Below are 23,888 nucleotides of genomic sequence, written 5' to 3' on the forward strand. Positions count from 1 at the left end.
TTTTATCCAATGGGCTACTACATATGATTCTCTTACAACATTTAAACTCTTAGCTTACTCTATACATTACTTACTTCAGTAAGTAAATACTTACTAAATATTAGTAATTATAAAATACTTTACCTATTTAGTAATTACTTTAGTGTAGTAATTACATGACTACATTACAAAACCCTTCACCATCTTACTCAATGCAGTCTCTTATTTATCTAAGGTAAATTCTTACTTACAGCTATAGAAACATAAGTTTATAATTTGTCTGCTTAATGTCTGTGTACTTTTATTTTTACATCTATCCAAGCTTCTTGCAAGGCTGCAAATGAAACCTTTCAGTGTCTGTGGAAGTTTTTACCTTTCCATTTCCTACACTGGCCATGATGTGCATCCAGCTGCTGCCTTTGGGTTGTAGCTGTGGCACTGCACTCTCAAACCATCCCTGTGCACCATCAGCATGTGCAGACAGTGCTCACTGCCCTGGCAAACATGAGATTTTCCTCTCAGCTCTGACATGGCTGCATTGATAAATAGTGAATGAAAAGCTCAGCTGATGGGGCTGCCTCTTCCCATCTGTTTTCTCCTTATATTAAATTACCTTTTATTTCAGTAGGCTAAAAGGTGTCTTACTTGGCATAAAATAGAATCATGGAGTGTTTATTGTTGGATGTGGACATCAAGGGTTGGTCCTGGCATCCTGTGTGAGCTGAGCTGAGCAGAGACAGGTGGAGTTCCTGCACAGCCAGCCTGGAGAATGGATCTTCAGTGCTTTGGAACAGTAAAATCCAATAAAAGGCTGTGTTGGTGTTGGAGAAAGGAGGGGTGGAGATATTTTGCAGCCTCAGTGTGGGTTTGTCCCTGCAGGAGGGATTTCCAGCCTGTTGGGAAAGAGTGATGTGTGCTGGGCTGAGGCACCTTGGGCTGCTTCCAAGAGGAAGCTGCTGCTGGGTTTGTTCTTGTGTCTGGCTCTGGAATGCTGCTGTGGTGCTGTCCTGTGACAAATGAATCACAAATCCACCTTATGGCCTTGTTTTCTTTTCTGTGACAGGCAGCAAAAGGGGTTTTTCATACCAGGGTTCCTGGTGCACACAGCTCCTGCTTGTTTTCAGTGGTTCAGAGTATGTTACTTTATTTTGCAACATTTTTTTGTAGAGAAGAAAAAATTGCTTGCTCTGCTGTGTTTGTAACTGTGAAAGCTATCACAGACTAAACAGTGATGCTTGGAAAGAAAATACAAATTGCTTCCAGCTTTTTCAGTAGGATGAAGAATTGTTCCTACTGTGCCTTCCTAGTTTTCCAATTACAGCACTTAATAAGGAGCAAAGCCATTCTAGGTCTCTCTTCAGAAAATATTTGAATCCTTTTGCCTTGCTTTTTATCTGTCCTTTATGTCCATTTCAATCTCTGCAGTGAAATTAAAACCCCTCAAAGCACTGACTAAATAAAGCCTGGTAATGTTTTATTCTTTGCCAATTTCCTGACAAGCTGCTTAGGAAGAGTTGCCATCACCTGAATGTGAAAGTACAGTCCACAAACCCTTTTAAAAATAAGTTGTCTGCCTGGTGCTTAGGTTTTTACTTTAAACTGAGGTCAGAAGGAAATCTAAGATGATTTTGAAGTCAAATCAGGACTGTTTTGTTATTCATCCTTTTAGAAACTTTATCATTTTTAATGCTGTGCTCATAATTCTGTAAGTTCCCGTCATGAACCACCTCAAGGATTGACTTTACACAGCAACTTGCTATGAGGAAATGTTGACATGAAAAAAGAAAAGCAGGTGTGCTGGACACTTTAAACAGTTCTGAGATTATTTAAATAGAGAAAAAAAGAGGGAACAAAAACTTCCATTGCAAAATCACAGAGTGGTTTGGGTTGGAAGGGACCTTAAAGACCATCCAGTTCCAACACCTTCCACTATCCCAGGCTGCTCCAACCTGGCCTGGAGCAGTTCCAGGGATGCAGGGGCAGCCACAGCTTCTCTGGGCACCCTGTGCCGGGGCTGAGGAACAGCTTACAGGTGGTGCTGCATTTTTTATGAGCACAGAAAAATTCTGGAGAAGGTAGCAAGGAGTAGCAGCAGGTATTTCTAAACTAAGCTCTTTTAAAAGGAAATATTTCATGTCATTGCTCGTGTGGGCTTTGGTGTTTGAGGGAGAACAGTGTCAAAAGCTGGTGCTTTGTCTTTGTGGTTTCAGTGGTTTCTTTTATCCTGTTGTAATTATCAGGCTGCTTTTCTGGTTTTTTCTGTACTTTCCAGTTTGCTTGACACAAGGAAGTGGAGTTGTGTAATTTGGCTCCTGTTCTTGATCAGAGTTCTTGTGATGATTTGGCAGGTTTGAATAAAAACTTGGTTACATCATTTTCCTGCAACAGTCCTTTGCTCAGGTGTGGGTGACAGTAACAACACAAGTTACAGCAGAGCTTTGTTAATTTGAGATGTTGATTTATAAAATTACAGGTGAAGTGTGGCTTTTCCACACCCTTGCCTGTTTTTAAGGACTCTGATAGAGGAAGAGATCTGGCTGACTTCCAAGGAATGAGCACCCTGGTGTACTTGACCCTGCTCTGAGGGCAGAGGTTGAACCAATATCTCCCTTTTAAACCTGAATTTATAATTATAATAAAACTCTATCATTCCTTAAAAGAGCATTTTTTGCTAAGGAGGTTCTCCTTGGGATTTAACCACCTGCTTTCTGGGTTTGGGGTTTTTTTCTGCAATTAAGTGGAGTAACTGCATGAGTTCCAGCAGTGCTGGAACCTTCATGTTCTGGTGAGCCCTGGTTTTTATTTGTTGGAATGGTTGGGAGTTTTTGTGAAGCTGTGTTGACTTCTCTGTTTGCAGCATAGTCATCCATCACTTTTCCCATGCACTTTCAATGATCATTTAAAACAAATGGAACTGCAGGCTCCAAACATGACTTGCACAAATGAGATTCAGCTGGAGCTGGCAGTATTATAAAAATGACCCCAAATTGAGGACTTGGTGGCTTCCAGTTAATAATTTGCTTTATGCCCTGAAATTAATAAGATGTGTGTGGCAAAGGGTTCTTTCCCCTGGTGGCTCTGTCTGAATTGAAAAATAAGTTGACACAGTAGCTGAAAGTCTTCAATTGGCTCAGGAATGTTATCCCAGCACTGCTGTGTCCTGTAGAAATAAAAGGGTACCATTTGCATCAGCACATATTTCTGTAGCCTCTGGAACAAGCAGAACCAATATTATCACTGTAAGAAATCAATTTACGTCCACAGTATTGTTTCCAACTTTCTGGAATGATTTAGAAGCACCCAGGGGATTCCTTTTTTAAAATGGAAAGTTTGCCCCTCAACGAAAAAATAGCATTAAGATAAAGTAATTCTGAAGTCACCAGAGATTTCCATGTTCTTCTATAAATCTCTTTTATTATTTCAGTGCTACCAATTCTTTTAAGATCCTGTAAAACTCCCTTAAAACTGCAGAGGGGACTTGTGCAAGTGAAAGAACCATTGTTTCACTTCCTCTCCTTGTCAGCTGCAAGCCACAAATATTCTGTAATCCCAATTAAGGCAGCCATGGATGGCATTATCTCCAGCCTCCGATGGGCACAGGAACTTTCCTTCCCAGGCAGTTCATGAGTGTGCTTGGCCTCCTCATGGTCATTCCCACAGAGGGGGGTGGCTGGAGGGATCATGCTCAGCACATGATCCCAGTGTTCCAGAAGATGCTCATGGTGGGTTCCACAGCAGCTGATCCTGATCCCACACTGTTTTCCATCTGTCTCTGTGTTGATGTGTGCATCAAACCTGGGGGAAAGGAATTCCAGGTTGTAGTGTAGTTCTGCATCCACATAAATGATTTAGATCATTAGTTGTGGTCTCTTGTTCAGTGTTTTTCTAAAATGCTCATCTCTCACATTCCCAGCTGATACCTAAGAAGTGTCTTAGAGAATTTTTGGTGTTCACAGTCCATGGAATATGTGCTGACTCCAGTTGGGAGCACTTGGATTCCAGCTGACTGTGAGTTAATGTTTGCAGGGAAGTGAAAAGAGGATTTGCACTGGAAATGCAACTTTTGATGTTAATTTTGGTAAAACCACAAGCAAGGGAGGTTTGTTTGCTTTAACAGTGAATGGTATTTGCAACAGTAATTGTGGTGTATGTATGTCATAGAATCATGGAATGGTTTGGGTTTAAAAACAATCCATTTCCACCTCCTGCCATGGCAGGGACACCTTCCACTGTCCCAGGTTGCTCCAAGCCCATTGTCCAGCCTGGTCTTGGGCACTCCAGGGATCCAGGGGCAGCCACAGCTTCTTTGGAAAACCTGTGCCAGGGCCTCAATACCCTCACAGGGAACAATTCCTTGCCAATATTTCGTCTAACCCAGCCCTCTGCCCCCCAGTTCTTGCATTTCCAATTGTATCTTTATTTTTTCATAGACAAAATGTGGATTTTCAGTTTCAAATCCACCACTCACCCCCTGAAAAATCACATTGCTCATCACGCAGACTTTCCACACGACCTTGAGGCACAGGAGTGGGGCTGAGTCACAGCTGTTTCTGTTGTGAAAATGAGAAAGTGTGATGGTCACATTGGCCTGGTGACAGTCAGTTTGTCCCACCTCCTGTTTCAGTCACAAATTAATCCCTTGGTAAAGCATTTGACCCAAAGAAGTCCATTTACTTCAGGGATCCAGGTGTTTATTCCTCCATGGCTTGGCAGAGCAGCGTGGCAAAGTCTAACACAGAACTCAGGGCAACTTAATTATCTTAAAACAATGACCATTTTTCATGGTGAAATAAATTATTTCTTGATAATATGATTGACTTTTCAGTGAGGTTTCCTTTGGTGTTTTCACAGAAATAACTTAAGAAAAGGGTTGGTTGTAAAAGAGAAGTGTGGTTTTACAGATGCTTATGAAAGAAAGGCATTCCCTGTGTCCTGTCCCTCCATCCCTTCTCCCCAGTCCCTCTCCAGTTCTCCTGGAGCCCCTTTAGGCCCTGCAAGGGCTCTGAGCAGGGGCAGAGAGGGAGAATGATCAGGGATGAAATCAAGGATTTAAGCTGAATGTAAAACAAGGAAAATGCCTGGAAAGCCAAAAAAAAAAAAAAATTCAAAACCCCTGCTGGAAAGAAGGCAGCAGGAAAGCAGTGTAAGGATTAGGATTGGGAAGGAGTTACTTGAAAGGAATCTGTGAGAAATCTGGTTGAGGAAGGCAGCAGAAAACCTAAAAAACCTAAGACACTTTTTATTTTCCCCCCCTTCATTTAAAGATTTTATGCAGAAACTGTTTAGGATTTGAATGGGGCTTTGAGATATTTTGGTCAGCTGTCATAAACCCTCTCATTGTGAGCAGGAAATGAAGCTGCCATCTTGTTTCAAAGCCATGCTGTAACACAATGAGAGCAGTTCCCAAAATACTTCCCTGTGCCAGAGAGCAGCCTTGGAGCTCAGGAAGCACCTGGGCTGCTCCTTTTGGGAGGCAGGTGGGGCATGCAGCATTCCTGCTTTAGGATTCATGGAGAAAAGCCTCCCAGACAAACCCTTCTCAGGGCTTTGTTTTTAGCAACTCCACTGGGAGAACTGAAGAAGCAGGGAAAAGTTACTTTTTTCCTCAGTGTTTTGGGTTTTTTTCTGCTGCTCCTCAAAGCCATCCAATGTTTCAGTGAGTTACCTGGAATGGACTTGTTTCCATTGAAACCAGGGGAAAAACTCGTGGATTATTCTTAAAATTGAATGTGTGTGCACAGGTTTTGTCTTGGTAAATGAGATATTAAACTGTAAAAGCCACTGAATGTGTGGAGATCTCAGAGCTCCCTCCATTGCCTAAAGGGGCTCCAGGAGAGCTGCAGAGGGACTGGGGACAAGGCATGGAGGGACAGGACACAGGGAATGGCTTCCCACTGCCAGAGGGCAGGGATGGATGGGATATTGGGAATTAGGAATTGTTCCCTGTGAGGATGTTGAGCCCCTGGCACAGGTTCCCAGAGCAGCTGTGGCTGCCCCTGGATCCCTGGCACTGTCCAAGGCCAGGTTGGATGGGGCTTGGAGCAGCCTGGGACAGTGGAAGGTGTCCCTGCCATGGCAGGGGGTGGGATGAGATGATTTTAAGGTCTCTTCCCACCAGCCCATCCTGTGATTCTGTGACTCATCTTCTGTCGTCAGTGGCAGGACAAAACATTTCTGAGTGACTTCACTAATGAAAGCAGCAGAAGAATTATAACAAGGAGATGAGGCCCAAAATAGCACAAGGCCAATAAGTGTGAGATGGAAAATGTCACACTGAATTTGAAGTTTAATTAAATCCCAGAAAACGTTATGGGGAAAATGGTAAAATGGTTTCTAATCTACAGCTGTCTTGCCAAGAGGGAGGCAAACCTGGGAAGAGTTTTTGTAGATCTTTGAGAGTTTCATAGGGCCCAGCTGACAAATTTTGAGGTTTATTCTTTCAGCTTCCAAAGGTCTGCTCTGTTTGGAGTCCATGCAAGTGTTTTGGGGTGGCTGGAGGTGAGGAGCTGCTCATTCCCTATGTGGACAAGAGCTGCTTGAGCTCTGGTTTTTGCAGTCTTTAGAAGACTTCCTTGCCTTGGAACCCCTTCCTGTAGTTGAAAATTCCTATTTAGTTTTTACAAATTGCTAAGGAGGTAATGAATTGTAAAGCTGGCCCAGAAGCTCAGTCATGCAAAGAGGAGGAGGAGGAGTGGGAATGCTCCAGTGTGGTTTGTCTCCCTACCTGCAGGTTTGATCCCCAAAAATAAAATTCCCATCTGTTCAAGTTGTCATCTCTGCTTAAAAAGCTTTGCAGCCATGCTAGACCCCCTTGGTGTGGAGGGAAGCAAACAATTCCCTACCAGTGGCTTCCTTAAATCCCTCATTCCTGGTGGCTGACTTGTGGAATGGTGTCATCCAGCTGAAGGAGGATATTATTTTATAATGTTTTACAAATTATCAAAGCCCTAAGGTAATTGCTTGTAGGATTGGAATGCTAATTAAAGGAATTCATCTCTCTGGAATTCCCAGTGTTGCTCATGGATGATGGGAAGAACCTTTTCCATGCACTTTCCTCGTGGCACCAGCATTGTCCAGGGCATCCAGCAGCACCTTCCAGCTTCTATGAGGACCTTCTTAAAAATCCTCATGGAATTTTTAAAACTTTGGGAAAGTTTCAGTGCTTGGGTTCAAGGCTTTTAATCTCACATAAAAGTCATGGGGAGATGAAAATGATTCAAAATGAAAATGAAAAAAAAAAATTGTTAGGAGGAATCATGACAATATTCTGGGATTTAGGTGCCTGAATCTTCTTGGGGATAAACTTCTTTTGACTGGAGTTTTAAACCAGGTACATGGAGATAGTTAAAAATGGGGTTTCTAGTTCAAGCTGAAGAGTATTAGAAATCAAAATTTTAAAACTGCTCCTATTAATAAAATTGTACAGTGTTTACTATGCTAGATTTATATATATTGTATATATAATAATTTAACAGATGAGAATTCAATTTACTAAAAGATAATTTTCAAAAACACAGAATTCCAAGAAAATATGCATAAAAAGAAGATGGCAAATCTGAGAAATACCTTTTTTCCTACATAAAATGTTCACAGATGTTTGTGGCTCTGTGTGTACCAAAATAATTCAACATTTTTTGATAGCTGATCCACTTCTGTCAGGCTTTGCTCTTCTCACTGGGCAGCTCATCCAGTTGGATTCAGTCTCAGTTCCTTCAGCTGGATTATTTTAGTGTATTTTTATGATATTCATATGTGACTTCAGGTCCAGATCCCTGGATTCTGTGTCTCAGCATTCCCACTGAGCACAGACCCTTCTCTCTGGCTGGGCCTGGGAGCCCCATTTCTAATTTAAAAGGGGATATGGGAGCATTCAGTGAATTAACTTTGCTGAAAGGCTCAATTTATTTAATAGCAAAGACTAAGCACTGAAAACAGCCTTGTATCAAAGAAATCCCAGCCCTGCCAGATCCTTGGGATGTCTCTTCCTGTGGGATTTCAGTCTCCTGCTCTGCTCTGCCCACACAGAGTCAGGAGGGCCTCTGAGCAGTGGCACTGTGAAATTAAGGAGTTTTTAAAAAGGTTTGAGTATTAATCCTGCAGGGCTGAAGTGAGTTTGAAAAGGAGCTTAACTTTAATGCAGTTATGTTCAACAAATACTGTCAGGAGACCAAAGTATATTTAGGTATTCCCAATCAGGCCACACTTCCGAAGTGATTTAATTAAAAGATTTAACAGAACTAGATCCCATTTTTGTTCATTTTTTGGTTGATTTTTGTTACCCATCACTGTCCTGTCAAACAGTAGAAGATTAGAAAATCCTCTCAGCTTTTGGAGAATATGGCAGAACTGATGATTCCATCAATCCTTGTTCAGGAGTACTGCTTGGAATGGGGATTCTGTGCCAGGCTTTGGGATGGGGGGTGGGGGGAATCTGTTCGTGAAAGGGAAAAACCTTCCACAATATTTTTAATTATGGACTTCAGGCTCAAATTATCTTTGTCCTCACCCACTGGTGCTTACAAGGAGTGCAGGCATAAATTGTTAGTGCGATTCCCCTGGAGATAATTGAGAATGGACTCCTAGAAGTAATAAAGCATAATTGGCACCCAGAATTCCCAAGTGGGGTTTGGGAACCCAGGATTAATCTTCCTGCTGCACTGCAGCTGCCATACCTTTGGCATTACCCCCATCATGTTTTTTCCTTTATTGTGGGACATAAATGCTGTCATTGTTCTGTGATTCCATAATTACTGCAAATAATCACAGTGCTGTGACTCTGGGCCATTTTCCTTATAAGAGCACATTTGTGCGGATTATAGAAATTCCTAGAAATAGTTTTGTTGGGTTTGGTTCTTGCATTTTAGTGTGACTGGCAGAGTGATCCTTTTGTAGGGTGCCTGTTTAGGAAGGGGGGGTTCCCTGTGTGAGATACACTCTGCCCTTTTCATATTGCTGAATTGTCTCATTTATTAGCAAAAAATTTAATTGAATTTGTATTTTGAGTTGGAAAATGCCTGAATATTCTGAATATCCTGACAAGACCACTCATGTTCTATGTGAGAGAGAGCAGTTTTACATTTGCAGGGCCACATCAAGCTGCAGGTGAAATCTCTTTGGCATGATAAGAACCTGAAAGGCTTGGGAATATATTAAATTATTGGAATTTTTAATACTGGGACCTTTCCATCCCTGAACCTGCTCTGTGAGCAGTTTTTGAATGGCCTGTTCACTGAATGCAGGTGACTTGAAACCCACATAGAGAAAAAGCAGATGGAAGTGATAAATCCAAGGAACAGTTGGGAACAACAGCCTGTGCTGGGGCAGAAAAGGTTTTGTTGAAGAGATTTATCTGAAGAAGTAAATGAAAATGGTAATACAGAGATTAAATCAGCTGAATTAAAACCTAAACCCAGCAAAATAGGTGGTTAAAAAGACTTGTAAGAGTGCAAAAGAATTAACACAAGCTCCTGAGGAATGTTTATGCTCAATATCGGAATTTTTTTTTTAACTCCTTTTTAATACATTTTATCTTCCAGGGGAGTATTTTTAAGAAAATGCTTGTTTCTTAATTTTTTTTAAGAACATACTAAGAAAATAGCTTAATGAAAATATTTTAAGGAAAATATTTATTAAGAAGCATTGGGATTTGTTGTGAAATGCACATGTGCATTATGTGCATTTGTTGTGAAATTTTCATGTGCACATCTGTGTCAGTTTAAGGTTTCTCTCCCTTAGCTTGTGTTGTTGTAATATAGAAAAGATTTGGATTTATCCAAGCTTGTGTCTGAGTCAGGGATGATTCTCCTGTAGCATGAGAGTTCCTATGGAGACCTCCTGGTAAATCTGGAATTCTGTAAGGAAGAATTCCCAGGGCTGGTTCTCTGTGTGAGATTTGGTTTTGTAGGAGGTAAAAATAATCAGCTCTGGCTTGTTCCCAAGCCAAGTGCATTTCTTTACCTTACTTTCCAAATCATGTTGAAATATCAAAATATTTGTTGATCTGAGCAGCGAAATAATTTATTTTTGGGTAAGAAGAACTAAAACTTCCAGACAGAGCACACACCCCTCTGCTGTTCCTCAGACATTTTGTGATGATGACGATGGTCTTGTGGTCAGCAGAGGAATCCTTGAAGAGCAGAAATGGTGTCAAAGTGCTGAAGGATTGAAATGCACATTTTTCCACATGAAGGAAGCCAATTATTACTGGCATGAACAGTGTAGAGCACTCTGTACTCTCCAGATGCAAAGATTTCATCACGGTGACAGCTCTGCCACAAAGTTGTCTTCTAAATGTTGGATTTGAGCCAGAACTTTTTTTTTTTCCTCCAAGAATGAGGAAGTACAAAAGCAAAGATGCAGTTTATTAAAAATTCATCCTGTCAAAAGTGGAATTCCCCTGGGATTTATTCCAGGGCTGTGCAAGAAAAAGCAAACTAGGTCCAAGATGTCTTGGGAGATACTGTTGGGGAATGTATTCCTAGATATTCCTAGAACCTGTTTTTATCTTCCAGAGTTTTTTAAGCCTTACATGGTAGAATTTGAAGATCTGCTTTTCCATGCTTATGGCAGTCTCACGTCAGGGTGTTCTCACTGATTTCAGTGGAGTTCTCCTTTAACCCTGGAGTGTTAATTTAGTGCTGCTTTCACCAGGTAACTCTCACTGCTGTCAGCCTTGTGGCAATTAAAGGAATTATAAAGGGCATTTCCTTCCATGCCTGTGTTCACCTACCAGACCCTCATCCTGAAATGTGACAACTGCAGGGCACTGCCATGAGATAGTTGGAGGCAAATCTTGTTCTTATCAATAATTTTGTTTATTCTTATTCTAAAGGGACGTTTTTCCAGCACTGGGGGAGGGTGACAGGCATCTGTTGGTGGCTGTTCCATATTTTTGTGTGCTCAGAGGAGGCTGCAGCTCCCAACAACAAAGGTTTTGTCAGTAAAAACAATGACCCTGGCGAGATTGTAAAGGAACAAAATGATGTGCAGAACAATCATCAAGTGACTAATGAGAGCAAACAAAGAACTTGCAAACAAGCCCCAAACTCCTGACAGCAGAAAACACAAAGCTCTGGGGTAAGGGAAAGTGCAGAGTGTGTTCATGGGCACCCAGCTGAAAGGAACTTGGGGCTCTTGTGGTCTTCCAGTGTCCATTGTTCCCCTGTCTGCGTGGTGAGAGCTCCTGCAGGGTGTGGGAGAAGAGGGAACTCTGAGTTTCATCAAACCTTGTTGAGTTAAAGAGGCACTTTCTATTCCTGTCATCATATTATCTTCCTACCTCTTGGTCTGCTGGTTTTATTCCCAGGTTATCATGTATCTCTGCTCTTCAGCTGGAGTATCTTGTGCTCCCTTGTTGAGCAAATGCACTCCAGGATAGCATGTGGTCATGCAGGATGTGGATTTGGGGAAAACAGAAAGAAACAAGAGAAATTAATTAGCCTGACAGCAACAGGACAGTGACACAGTTATCAAAATTCCTTTAAATCGCTTTCTGTGGAAGTTCAACAAGGGAGCAGAAGCCAGAGAGGATCTTTTTGTGGAGTCTCTTAAACCGTTCTTCACTCAGACCTGCTGGCATCCTCTGGGCCTGCTATAACAGCTCCATGTCTTTCCTGTGCTAAAGACTCTGGATTTGGATGCAGTGCTCCAGGCACTGGATTTCAGATATTTCCAGGCAGAGCTAGGTAGTGATACTTCAGGAGTGAGTTGCATCTGGACCTCACTAAGGCAGACTTATCAATACAGCCTTTGGCTGTGTAAGATTATCCTGAGGTACAGATAATTTTACAGCCTTAGATTATCCCTGCATTGCTTTGGATGCAATTTCTGTTAAACTGAAGTCCTGATTTTACTGAACTAAAATTTAGTTGCTCTCCCTGCAGGCTGAGCAAGTCCAGCACTCATTCTTGATCCAGGGAAGAGAGTTGGGGTTTGCCCTCAGCTTTCCTTAGCAGCTTTCTCTACTTGCACAGCTCAGCAGAAAACCAGGATTTTTCCCCAAGAGGGAGCCTGCAAAGGGCAGGCTGGGCAGCAGCTTCCTGTCATTTGGAAGTCAGGCTGCAGCCCTAAAATCCTTGATGGGCATTGACAGGGTGCAGTTATTCCTGCAGGATGTCTGGGAATGAGCAGCTCCAGTAGCTCCAGGCAGGTTGTTCAAAGCCGCTGCTAGGGCTTTGAGCAGGGCCTTGTTGGGAATTCAGACATAAATGTTGTGTATTGTTGACAAACACAGCCCTGATTTACTTCTGCACTGGGAGGGGATCTTGATGGAGAGGAAGGAATTTCAGCAGAGACAAATGCTGCAGAGATGGAAGAGTTAAAAAGGAAAAATTAGCAGTTTTTCTTGTGTATTAGGAGAAATTGATGCCAGGAATCAGCATTTTTAAAGGAAAATGATTGTGGAATGGAGCTGTTACCCAGAAATGATGGGTTCTGTGACCTTCCTTCCTCCTTCTCCTCCCGTCCTTGGGAAGTGCTGTTCCATTTCACGGCTCTGAATACTGCTGAGTGTGGCAAATCCAGCTGATCTGGGCTCTTGACTTTGTTCTGAGTTTCAGATGAGTTTTTAAAATGCTTTATCCTTCACTGTCAGATAAAAGGAGATTTGTTGCTCTGTTTGGGCTCAAATACAGAGACTTCTTGTCTCACCCTAGAAAACATTGAAGTTGATGCCTTAATTCCAACTTAATTTTAAGTTATTTCTTAATTCTAAGAATACCTGTTGACCAATTACTATTGTCCGTACTCCAACCTTTCCTTTTAATATTAATTTTATCTTTTGTGACACATAAAAATTAAAACCCTCAGTGGAGTGTCATTTACCACAATCATTCAGCTGAAAATTCTCAGACTGTGCCATCCATGAGATTGCTCTGTTTATTTAGTGGATTGGAGGCAGGAGTTTCAAGCACAAGCACTCAAAAAGCTTCACTCAGCATGTTTGTTCTGCAATTCAGATTGTTGGGCTTTTAATTTCAAGTAAGGAAAAGTTTTGAGTAATATTACAGAAAATAAAGGGTGAGAACTCAAGTCCCGGTTCTTAATGGATTCCAAGTGGTTTTCAAAGCAAAGCAGATCAGGGATAGATAAAACAGGGGGTTTAATGCAAATGAGAGTAGGGTGGTAAAGGAATTTAATTTTCATTTTTAATATAATTATAGTCACATACAAAATTATTTTAATATAAATATAAAATAGAGAGTGGAATCTATGATACAGATCTCCCTTTTGATTTGGGGGCTGAACAGGAAAGCAACTCACATTACCAGGATGCAACCCCATTGACTCCACAGAGAAGTTACCACTCCACAGACACAATGATTTTTGTTCAGCTCATTTCTTCCCCTTATCTTTCTGTTTTCAGGCTGCAGCCCAGACAGGGGAGGGTCAGCTCTAATTTTGTGCTGTTCCCTCCACCCATGTGAGGAAATTCCTTGCCTTCCACATCAATTCTATTGTTTCCGGCCCAGCGGTGGCAGCTCGAGGAGCCTTTGCCAAGGATTTCGGTGGCAAAATCAGCCCTCAAAAACTGCTGGGTGGCATCATCTCAGGGAGGAATGGGTGTTTTGAAATGAAAAATTAATCTCACAGAGCCATAGGGTGGTTTGAGTTGCAAGGAACCTTAAAGATAATCCCATTCCACCCCTAGTTTGAGGATGATGGTTCTCGTCACAAGCGTGGGGTGAGGGAGTTTAAAATGCATAAAAACATAAATGTATGTTTGCAAATACCAAAATTGTTTCTAGCAGTGGTGATTCAGATGAGACTGGTGTGAATTAGTCAGTGAAACCCACATGGCTTCACAAGTGTGCCTGTAATTGAGGGTTTTTAGCCTAGCACTGGTTTTGGTGCCTGGTGGTTAAATGAGAGGTTTAGTTTGAACACCTGAATTTAAAGTGTAAAATTATTACCCAGAGCTTCAGCACAGATTTGAGGAGTTTCTGTGCAAGACAAACATGAACAGAATACCAGGAGTATTTCAGAAATAAATGGGACAACAGGGAAAACTCACCTTGGTGGCTTCACACAACTCTGCTCTGCATTGTGTTGGGCAGAGTTTCCATTTTTAATTTCTGTTTGCTTTTAAAATAAAAAATACAGAGTAGTTCAGCTTGTTCTCTGTCTTCTCCAAGAAACTGAAATGGTAATTCTTAAGTGGAGTGTGGCTGAGACCTGTAAATGTTTTAGTGAAGAGACCAAAGTCAGTCACATAAATGAAGATGAAAATTCTACACAGGGTCTGTTCTACATTGTATGTTATTTTAAACAAGTAACAACCTCCCAAAGGCAACCAAATGTCCTAATAATAGCTAAAATACTGTCATTTACATATTTGCTTTTGAGAGAATTTTCATAGAATGTAGAATGATTAAAGCTAAATTCCCAAAATGTTTAGTATCATCTCTTGAAACAAAAAAACTCTCCTGAAAATGATCTGAACTGGGACTGAAGTTTTGTTTCTGGGAAAAACTCTCAAAGTTGTACATGAAACTTGGATGTTGAAATCAGAACAGTGTTCTAGTCCCATTCCCTCTGTATATAATTTTATTGGTTTGAGTTAATGTACAGGATTTCTTCTAAAAATGGGCTTTAATTTGGTTGTGTGTCCATTGTGTTTATTAACAGCTTCAACTCTTCTCAGCCCTAATTCCAGCTTTTAGCTTCTCAAGCTTGGACACAGGGGAAGTAGTTTTGTACTTTTAGTATGGCAATTCTGCTGTAAAGAAATGATTTCTGAAAAAACAGTGACTTTTTTCTATCCTTGGAAATTGTAATTTTGTGCTACTTAACTTCGTATTATCTTGGGTTTGATGCCAGATTTGTTTTTTTAAAAAAATACCCTTGATTTCCTTTTGAAGTTGACAAAAAGACAGGTTTTTCAGTGGGATTGTAATACAGTAAGTGATTTAGTGCTCTCTGGAGAGTCAGAAAGAGAACAAAAGCCATTGTAGAGGAATAATGGGTGTTGGGTTTTTTGATTTTCTTTTTTTTTCCCCAGTTTCCCCTCCAAGTTGTGTGATGAGAAATTTTGAAAAGACTTTTCCTTTCAAAACCTGTGATGTTCAGTGGTTTGGGTCAGAGTGTTTGTAAGTGAATGAGATTCAGCTGATAAAACCCCACGTGAATGTTAATTTAGATCCTACAGTTCAGCAAGTCAAGTCTTTTGTTTTAATATGAACACATCCAGCTCGATGTAATAATTACCATTTTATAGAAAGGATAAATCCATTATTATTGCAAGTCTGGAACCAGCCAGCTCTCTGATGCTGTGGCTGATGGGATGTCACCTTTTCTGTGCTTTTTAGCCTGTGTTGAGGCTGCTTTCTCAGCCTTGCCTGTGTGGTATTGCAGTGAACTTCAATTCTGGCAGCTCTCATCAGTATTTAAGAACTTCATCATATTGAAACTGCTTTTAATTAATGAAAGGAGCCAGGCTGTAATGCAGTTCTCACATGCTGACAGACCCATGTGCTCCCTGATGTTTTGCCACACTTTGCTCTGATGTCCTTTCTTAAATATCTTTATTTTTTATATCACACTGTGGGGGTTTCTGCCATCTCAGCAGAGCTGTGGTCATTGCAGGAGGAGGGGGGAAATAATGAAGTTGATATTTCTGATATTTCTCCCTGTTTTTGTTTTTTTTTCTTTACTGTTCCTTGAAGTGCAGGCTGCAGCTGGACATGAATTAATGCCCAGTGCAGTGTGGATGATAATTGGAGGGAATGAACACGTGTGGGGCTGGGCTGTGTGTGCCTGACATGTCTGTGTGAGCTAATTGTGGGGGCACTATTTACGGTCACTGAAGAGCAATAGGCCCTTGGCATCCTGCCTTTCAGCTGACCTATTTTAGCCATCTATCTTGGAGAGGGATCAATCACAACACACAAGTACCAACTTCTCTCCACTGGCTCTGCAGTGCACCCAGACTGTCAAAACCCAAGGCAGAGCTCAGCATTTAAGACTGAAATGTAATGACACGAGCCCTTCGTGTGGGGGTTGACATAAAAACAACATTTGGGTTTGATATGGAACTGTGAAATTCTCTTTTATGGCATCGTGGGATGAAAAGAGTCACAGCTGCTTTGCAAACTGAGCACTTAGAATTGCTTTGCCAAATTGAAATGATTTCTTTACATTTCTTTGCAGAGTTGCGCTCCAGCCCTGGTGTTTGAGCTGAAAAGCTTTAGGAACAGATAAAAGTTGACAGTTCTGTTTTGGGGGAGTTTCAGGCTCCCCGTGGTCCCCCAAGGAGAGCACAGGCAGTCTTGGCAATTTTGCCCATCATTTGTATTCTCTGTGAGCACAGGGCTGAGCTGCTGCTGGGGCTGCCTGTACTGGATGTGAAATGAGTGCCCTTGGAATGGGGTGGTGACTCTGGCACTCGTGTGTCCCTTCAGGGCTAAAAGCACAGGGAATGTTCAAATCCTGTGAATCCCAGCAAAGCTGTGCCCACAGCAGCACAGGCAAGAACTGAACCTGTGTCTGTGTTTGGCTGCCTGCTTTCTGTGGATTTGTTGCTGGGAATTTCCTCATGTTTTCCTCAATTGGCTCTAAGCTGGTATTACATAACTCTTAAAATAAGAATTTTTTAAAATTCTACATAACAGTGTTTGGTGGAGCTGACACCACTGGCAGGAGGCTGGAGCAGTTATCCTATAGCTCTTTCCCAGCCATTCTGGGAAGTCCTTCCTGGGGCAGGGCCTCCAGGAGCTGCCCTGGCTGCTGACACCTCAGTCCCAGCCCGAATGAACCCCTGAGTGCACCAGCTACAGTGAGGGGGCTTGGAAGGAATTCCCAGTTTGCCACTGGTTGGATAATGGCTTCCTGATGGCCACAGAACTGCTAAGTTTGAGGCAGGTTTAATGTGTAAGGCTGGAGGAAACAATCTGCCTCTGCTAAAAATTCCTTTACACTTGGAAGGGGCAGGATGAAGTGTGTAGTGTGGATTTGGGATATCAGAATTTGGATGTGAGAATTCCAGTCCCACAATTTGATTATGTCCTCAAAGCATCCCTCACTGAAGGTGGCTGTGTGCTGCTGGGAAAACTTAGCAGAAGGAAGATCTCTTTTGTTCTTCCTGACTTCTGAGGGATTTCATGAAACCATGCAATGGTTTGGGTTGGAAGGGACCTAAAAGCTCATCCAGTTCCACCCTTGTGATGGGCAGGAACACCTTCCACTATCCCAGGCTGCTCCAAGCTCTGTCCAACACTTCCAGGATTTGTGTTTGATTTTTTGTGTCTCTTCACCTCACCTTAAACACTGGGCTTGATTTTTCAGGGCCAGAAACCATTCCTTGAGTTCTGCACAATTTCAACTCTTTCCCCCCCCCTCAAATTTGCAAAATGTTTTAAATAATCAAATACAATTTTCTAGAGAAGCACATTCTTGAGTGTGTTGGAATGGAATGGAATTTCCATGAATACACTGTTTAAATGGATATCTGTGAAATGTGGCCTATCTAAAAATCTATATCACATATATATAAAATACATCCTGAGTTAGCTATCTAAATGACATTGTCGTCACTTGCAAAGCCATATTTAATACAGTCATATCTAACATTTAACCTGCCCTGTGTGATGTTTTACATCATGTGTTTTTACAGCTCTGCTCACAACAGAGCTTTGGGGTTTGAACTTCGCTGTCACTGCTATGTTTGGGATAAATTTGTGTTCCTTGTTTTGTATCTCTGTGCCCAAAACAGCTGGGGATGTGTCCCTCCAGATGTTGAGTGTCCTGGCACCACTCCCTGAGGAATACTCTGGTTGGCAGCACCCGTGGCCTGGCAGTTCTGGGTATTTTCCTTGCCCTCTGTGACATCTCCCTGAGCATTTTCCCTGCTCCAGAGCTGCTCTGCCCCTGGGAACAGCTGGATGGAGATGCTGGGATGTTGTTGTGGTGCTTTGTGCTGCCATCTAATGGAGCCCAGCACTGTCATTCCTCCTGCCAGGAGTGAGGGATTTTCTTGGTCCCTTCCCACCCAAACCAGTCTGGGGCTGTGATTGTATCAAAATGCATTTTAAGTTCCTTTTCACTTGAACAGTCTTACTCAAGATTTCTTGCACTTCTCTTTCTGTCCACTCCTCACAGGTGTAAATCTGCTAAAAAATAATGGTGTGAGCATCTTGCAAGTCCCTTGGTGAATACTGATAAATTGTATACAGAGTTACTTCCTGCTTTTCCTGATTTTTTTTTTTTTATTTCTTTCCCTTGTGCAGGCTCTTGATGGAAATATATATGATCACCTTAAGGATTATTTAATGGCATTCAGCAGGACTGAACTAGAGACATGCCAAGCTGTACAAAACACATTCCAGTTTTTACTGGAGACTTCCAGCAGGGTAAGTTTGAACTGAATGATGCTTTGTAACTGAATCCTTGCAGCATGGACAAATCCCCAGGCCTGAGATTTGCTTCCAAAATCATGACAGAACTGAAAGATTGTTATTTTTGGTTACTCCTGAGTGGTGTTAAGTTCAAAGGCACCAGACAGTTTTCTTGGGGAGAATTTTTCCTCTAGCACCCAGACTGCCTTCCCCTGACTGCATTTGTGCATCCAGAGATGCTCTGCTCTCCTCACTCTGCACGTTTGGGAGGGGAAATTGCAGCTGAGGGTTCTGCAGGGTGTAATCTGGAGCAAAGCCCCAGGAAACTGCTTGGATCATTCCTTAATAATTGTCTGTCAACTCAAAATCCAAGCTATTAGGTTGTTTTCTCCCTGGAATTAAGAGTGGCAAACACAGCAAACAAATTAGAGCCCTGTTGTAGACGTGGTTTGTTTGCTTTGTGGAGCTGCCAGACTGAGAGAGGCGTGATCGCTTCCAGGGTGATTTTGATACTTAAATAATTCATCTGCTGGGCTAAAAGAAGGAAAAAAAATTGCCATTGAGCTCAGAAAAAGCTGCTTTGGTGCAGTCATAATATTCCTTTTTACGTTTCCCTTACCCACCCACCCAGAAACAGAGCTCATTCACACAGATCTGGAGCAAAAGCTTATTTAACACATTCCTTATTTACCTCCAAGCAAGTGATCTCACACCTTCAGAGATCTAAAGGGAGGGCATGAAAATGGGCTTCACCTTCAGCTTTGAATTTACTTGGCAGCAACTGTAAAAATAATCAAAACACCATTTTCTCTTCAGTTGTAGAAGGAGTTTCAATAATTTACCTTGGGGTGTATTATTCAGGTCTGCTTCAAATACCTTCCCCAGAAATGCTGGCTTGGAATCTTGCAGCTAAACAGGCTCCTGTATAATGTCTGCATAATTAATTTTTCACTGTTGTATCAGATCCTTTGTGTTCAGAATGCTCAGAGAGCTGCTGGTTGGGACTTTGATCCAATTCTAAGCTGCCATATCCAAACATTTCCTTGGAGCAGGAATCCTTTCCTCAGATATTTGTGTGTGCTGAGGTTGGGGTGCTTCAGAGAGCTCCAGGTCTGGCTGATTTTAAACAACCACCAAGTCAGGCTGTGTGTGTGAGCTGTGTTTTTGTTTTATTCCATGGGCACAATGCCTGGAGAAGGGACAGAAGTGTAAATCCAGCTGGCAGGTCTCAACAGGGCTGTTACAACTGGTTTCTACAACTCCATTTGCTTCTCTCTTTGTGCTTCAGGAATGTGGAGAAGACAAATTTGTGTTGCTTTGCTGAAGAAATGTGCTTTTCTCTGAATATATTGACTGGTGGATTTTTCCACAGGCTTTGCTTATCCTTTCTTTCCATAACAGGTTGCAGTAATCAGCCCCCCAAAAAAAAAGAACCCAGAAAAAAACAATTTTCTCTCCACCAAAACCCATCCGTGTCTTTCAAAAGCAGCTTGAGTTGTTAAACATGTAATAAATTTGTAGCAATTTAGAATAAACCTGTCATCAAAGCAAAGGTTTTAAATATTTATTGGGGGTTTTGAATGCTTCACCTGTTCTTTGTTAGTTTGCAGTACAAGCTTGGCAGGCTTTGCTTAAAAGAGACACTTCAGGTCATTGGGAGGAATAGAGGAATATTTTTGCTCTTCCATCTGAACTCCATTTCTGTTTGCAGGATGGAATTAAATTGTATTTGCTTTAGGAGGACACAAATTGCTTCACACAAGTGCCAGGGATGGCTCCTTGGATGGGCAGGGCTGGCTGTCACCTCATGTGAAGCAGATTGAGAGAAACAGCTAAAAAACAGATTTTGTGTATAAAATGCTGTTTTTTCATAGTTTTATCGTTGTTGGTTGGAGCTTAGGAGATTTTATTACTCCTGGGTCAGGGTGGCCATTGTCATTCCTCTGACACTGGAATGGGAACACTGACCCCAAAGGGGACAGGGACAGATGGGATTTTGGGAAGGAATTGTTCCCTGTGAGGGTGGGCAGGCCCTGGCACAGGGTGCCCAGAGAAGCTGTGGCTGCCCCTGGATCCCTGGGAGTGCCCACAGCCAGGTTGGACAGGGCTGGGAGCAGCCTGGGACAGTGGAAGCTGTCCCTGATGCCCATGAGAAGGGGTGGAATAAGATGATTTTCTAGGTCCTTTCCCACCCAAACCACTCTGGGGCTGTGATTTTATCAAAATACAATTTAGGTTCCCTTTCAAGACACCTTACTCAAGACTTGTACTTCTTGCACCTCTCTTTTGGAAAAAAAATAAAATCTGATTTTCTTTGGAATATTTTCTGAAATTCCATTTGCTGTTTTGAGTAACATTTCTGTGAGGTTTCTGGTAAGAGGGCAAATAATTTCCTTTATGCACATCTCTAACTGTGCCTTGTTTCTGCATATGGGGTATATTCAATGTTTGATTTCAGGTCTGTTGTAACCTGTCAATTGACATTGACTTCAGAAAGAAACCATGTAAAAACATGGATTTAATTACTGAATAACAGGAAATCTATTTGAAAAAGTTGCAGCTTAATCCCAAGGATGCAGTGTTGCTTTGGAGTCTTTTTATTATCTTTTTTATCAAGTGTCCAGTATTTTGTGCAAATGCAGGATTTCATGTGCTGGGCTTGCACATCCTCCCTGACCTCCTGTTCTGATAAAGTTGTTTTCATTTTTAACCACTTATTGTGGCTTTGAGGGCAAATCTCCTAGGAGTGATGTTGGAAAAATGAGATTTCTGCTTTGAACTGATTTGCTTGGGAGTCAAATTTCTGTGGGGAAAGCACGTAAAAATATCTGTGGAGGTTTTCGCATCCTCAGTAACTTCATTCTGGGGGGAGGTTTCCTAATTGAAGTTAAAATAGCTCCACATATTTGGCATGGCCCAGGGTTGTGTGCTATGGTCAGTGTTCACATGGATCTAAAGGACAATTCAGTGGAATAGCTGCTTAAATTAAATTATTTTGATGCCAGATCAGTGCTGAGCATCCTCTGAAGCTGCAGATGTTTCCTTCTTTAGTATTTTCTGAATTTCTATTTCTGGGAATTCGTGATGCAAATCCCTGTCTGTTTTCTCCCCATTTGAGTGTGTTTATGTTCAACTGCTCAAATTGGAGCAGTAATTATGTACTTTTCTGGTTTAGATGAGTGTGTTATTGGCCCTGGAGGACTATTTACTTTCTTTAACTGGAGATTAATTTTTTACAGTTCAGTATTTCAGCAACACAAGCATCAACATTTTGCTGCATTAGTGAACAAGTTTTATTTCCCATTGTCCACGCAGCACAGAGTTCTTGGTCATGCACAATGCTGCTATTTCTGGATAATAAATACCATCTTTATTATCTCCTTTGTACATGTAAACCCCCAGTTTGGTAATAAATTGATATAATTTTGATGCATTTTCATCAATTGAGGCAGTGAATGCTCTGTAAGAGTTCTTCAACCAGTGATCCTATTTTTTCATCTTGCAATCACTGGGTATTTCTTTGTAAATCTGTGTAAATTGTGACATAAGAGGTTTGTTTAGGGATCTGTGTCATGCTGCCTGAAACGTATCATTAAACAAATTTGGGAGCTGAAGGAGTTTTGCTTCAGCAAAATGCAAGCTTGGAGAGTTTTCTCTGAAAGCAATTTAATAAAGAGAGATGAAGTTTGTAACTGATTTTGGATGCATTATTCCAAATAAGTCTTTTCAGCTCCCACAATTAATAATTTCTGCCAAATTAAGACTTTTCATCTCAAGAAAGAGCAGTGCACAGGAAATTACCCATAAGAGGAGGGGAAAATATTTATGGCAGCGACAACCTATTCAGTAGTTGGTGTTTTTCCTCTATTTTGTAGGTAAATGTCAGGGATATTTTAGGTCCTTGTTACCCCTGTGTGTCCTGCCAGTGCCTCTGAACAACTCAGGTCCTCAATTCCCTGCTGGTGCACCCAAACTTCTGCTGCAGGTTTAATCTCAGTTGGAAACTGTGCAGGTTTTGCTCTCCAGCTGTTTTTCAGTTCACCAAACAAGGAGTCTAAATAAACCTTTTTCTTTCCTCAGGTGGTGCGGGATTACAACCTCCAGCTGTTCCTGCAGGAGAACTCCGTGTTCCACAAACCTCAGCCTTTCCAGTTCCAGCCCAGTGACAGTGACACTGTAAGAGCCCTGTGAATCCCTGCAGTCACTTGCTCTTGCTCTGTTTTAAAGCAGATTGTTCTAAATGGGGAAGAGAATCACTGGTATCCCAGTCTGGTTTAACCTCGTGCTGGTATTTTTGGGAAAGAAAGGGAGAGTGGCCTGGTTGCAGGAGGTGGGTGATGGTAAAAAAAGCATCAAATAGGCTCTATATCACCCACAAAAGAGCAGAATCTTTTTTTGGCTTCCAGGTTGTGACTAACAGTCCTCTGTTTCACTGCTTTCAACCTAATTCCTACTAAATTTTCTTGCCTTTTTATCCTGCTGGTGAGATTCTCATAATATTCACTAATACTGGGTTACAGCTGTGCCAAAGAAAGTGTCCCTGTACACCTAAATTGCTCAAGGAATACTTAGAGATACATATAGAGAGTGTTACTAAAAATAATACTGTTAAAACACTGCATTCCAAAATAATATGCAAGAATCTTATCTTGGTTTCTGTGTTGCTTCCAAAGCAATCATTAATGACATTAAAAGTGGGTGAATCAGAGTATGTAAGTGCATTTCCAAACAGCACCTTGATTAAAGTGGATTCTTGATGTCCCATTGACATTACTGATGGTATTTTAAGAAACAGCTGTTTAAAATAGGTTTGGATCTTTGAGGCATATAAACTTTTTCTGACTTGAATTCTTTATTGAACTGATTTAGGCAGTCCTGATCTGCATTCAAGTAATTCAGATCAAGACCTGCATAAGGGTGACTTTCCCAGTCACCCTGACATCTCTGACTGGCTCTCCTTTGTATTTCCCTTATGACAAACTCTGATTTTTATTTTTATTCCAGAAAGAGTCAGTTATTCCCATAAATAAATGTTTGGACAATGCTCTTGGGTGGGATTGTTGGGGTGTCTGTGCAGGATAGGAGGATGCTGATGGGTCCCTTCCAACTCAGGATATTCTGTGATAAATTTTAGGTTGTTCTTGGTAACAGTGAGCAGAATCTTTCTGTGTCTTTGCTCTGCCTCTCTAACCTTTGCTGCTATGTTCTCATCCCTGTGCACTCCCTGCATCCAGAGTTTTAATGCAGTTCAGCTGGTGGAGATTGAGCCCTCACCTGTCAGTGCTATGAGAATGACCATAGCAGAGGTACCTGGGGGTGTTTCTGGTCAGCCCTGTGTTATCCCTGTGCATGTGGGATGCTGAATTTACACTCTGGACAGGTGGCAACAGAATGCACAATCCCTATCTATATAACACAGAAAAGGTAAAAAAAAAAAAAAAAGCTTTTTTCACAATGAGACTTGAAGGAGGAAAAATCAATTTAAGGGTGTTATTAGTGGGGGGCAGCTTCACACTTCTCCTTTTGTAATTGATATTCTAATCAATTTGGGGGTTTGTAATTGATATTCTAATCTGCTGG

The 23,888-nt window shown here is 41.6% G+C and overlaps 1 protein-coding gene across 4 annotated transcripts in view; it reads left to right on the forward strand.

Annotated features, from left to right (window-relative positions):
* Positions 1 to 23,888, forward strand: part of FCHSD2 (FCH and double SH3 domains 2) — a 120,604-nt gene that overhangs the window by 69,847 nt on the left and 26,869 nt on the right. For 2 of the 4 annotated variants that reach the window (XM_071417892.1, XM_071417890.1), the window contains exons 9-11: positions 18,201 to 18,323; positions 22,389 to 22,484; positions 23,543 to 23,614. In XM_071417892.1, coding sequence (XP_071273993.1) covers positions 18,201 to 18,323; positions 22,389 to 22,484; positions 23,543 to 23,614 — 291 coding nt within the window. The remainder of the gene's footprint in view (positions 1 to 18,200; positions 18,324 to 22,388; positions 22,485 to 23,542; positions 23,615 to 23,888) is intronic. The other 2 variants (XM_071417893.1, XM_071417891.1) reach the window with 1 other exon arrangement.

This window comes from Agelaius tricolor, unplaced genomic scaffold (genome assembly GCF_023055355.1).
Source record: "Agelaius tricolor isolate 1412-34295 unplaced genomic scaffold, bAgeTri1.0.p SCAF_71, whole genome shotgun sequence".
Lineage (NCBI taxonomy): Eukaryota > Metazoa > Chordata > Aves > Passeriformes > Icteridae > Agelaius > Agelaius tricolor.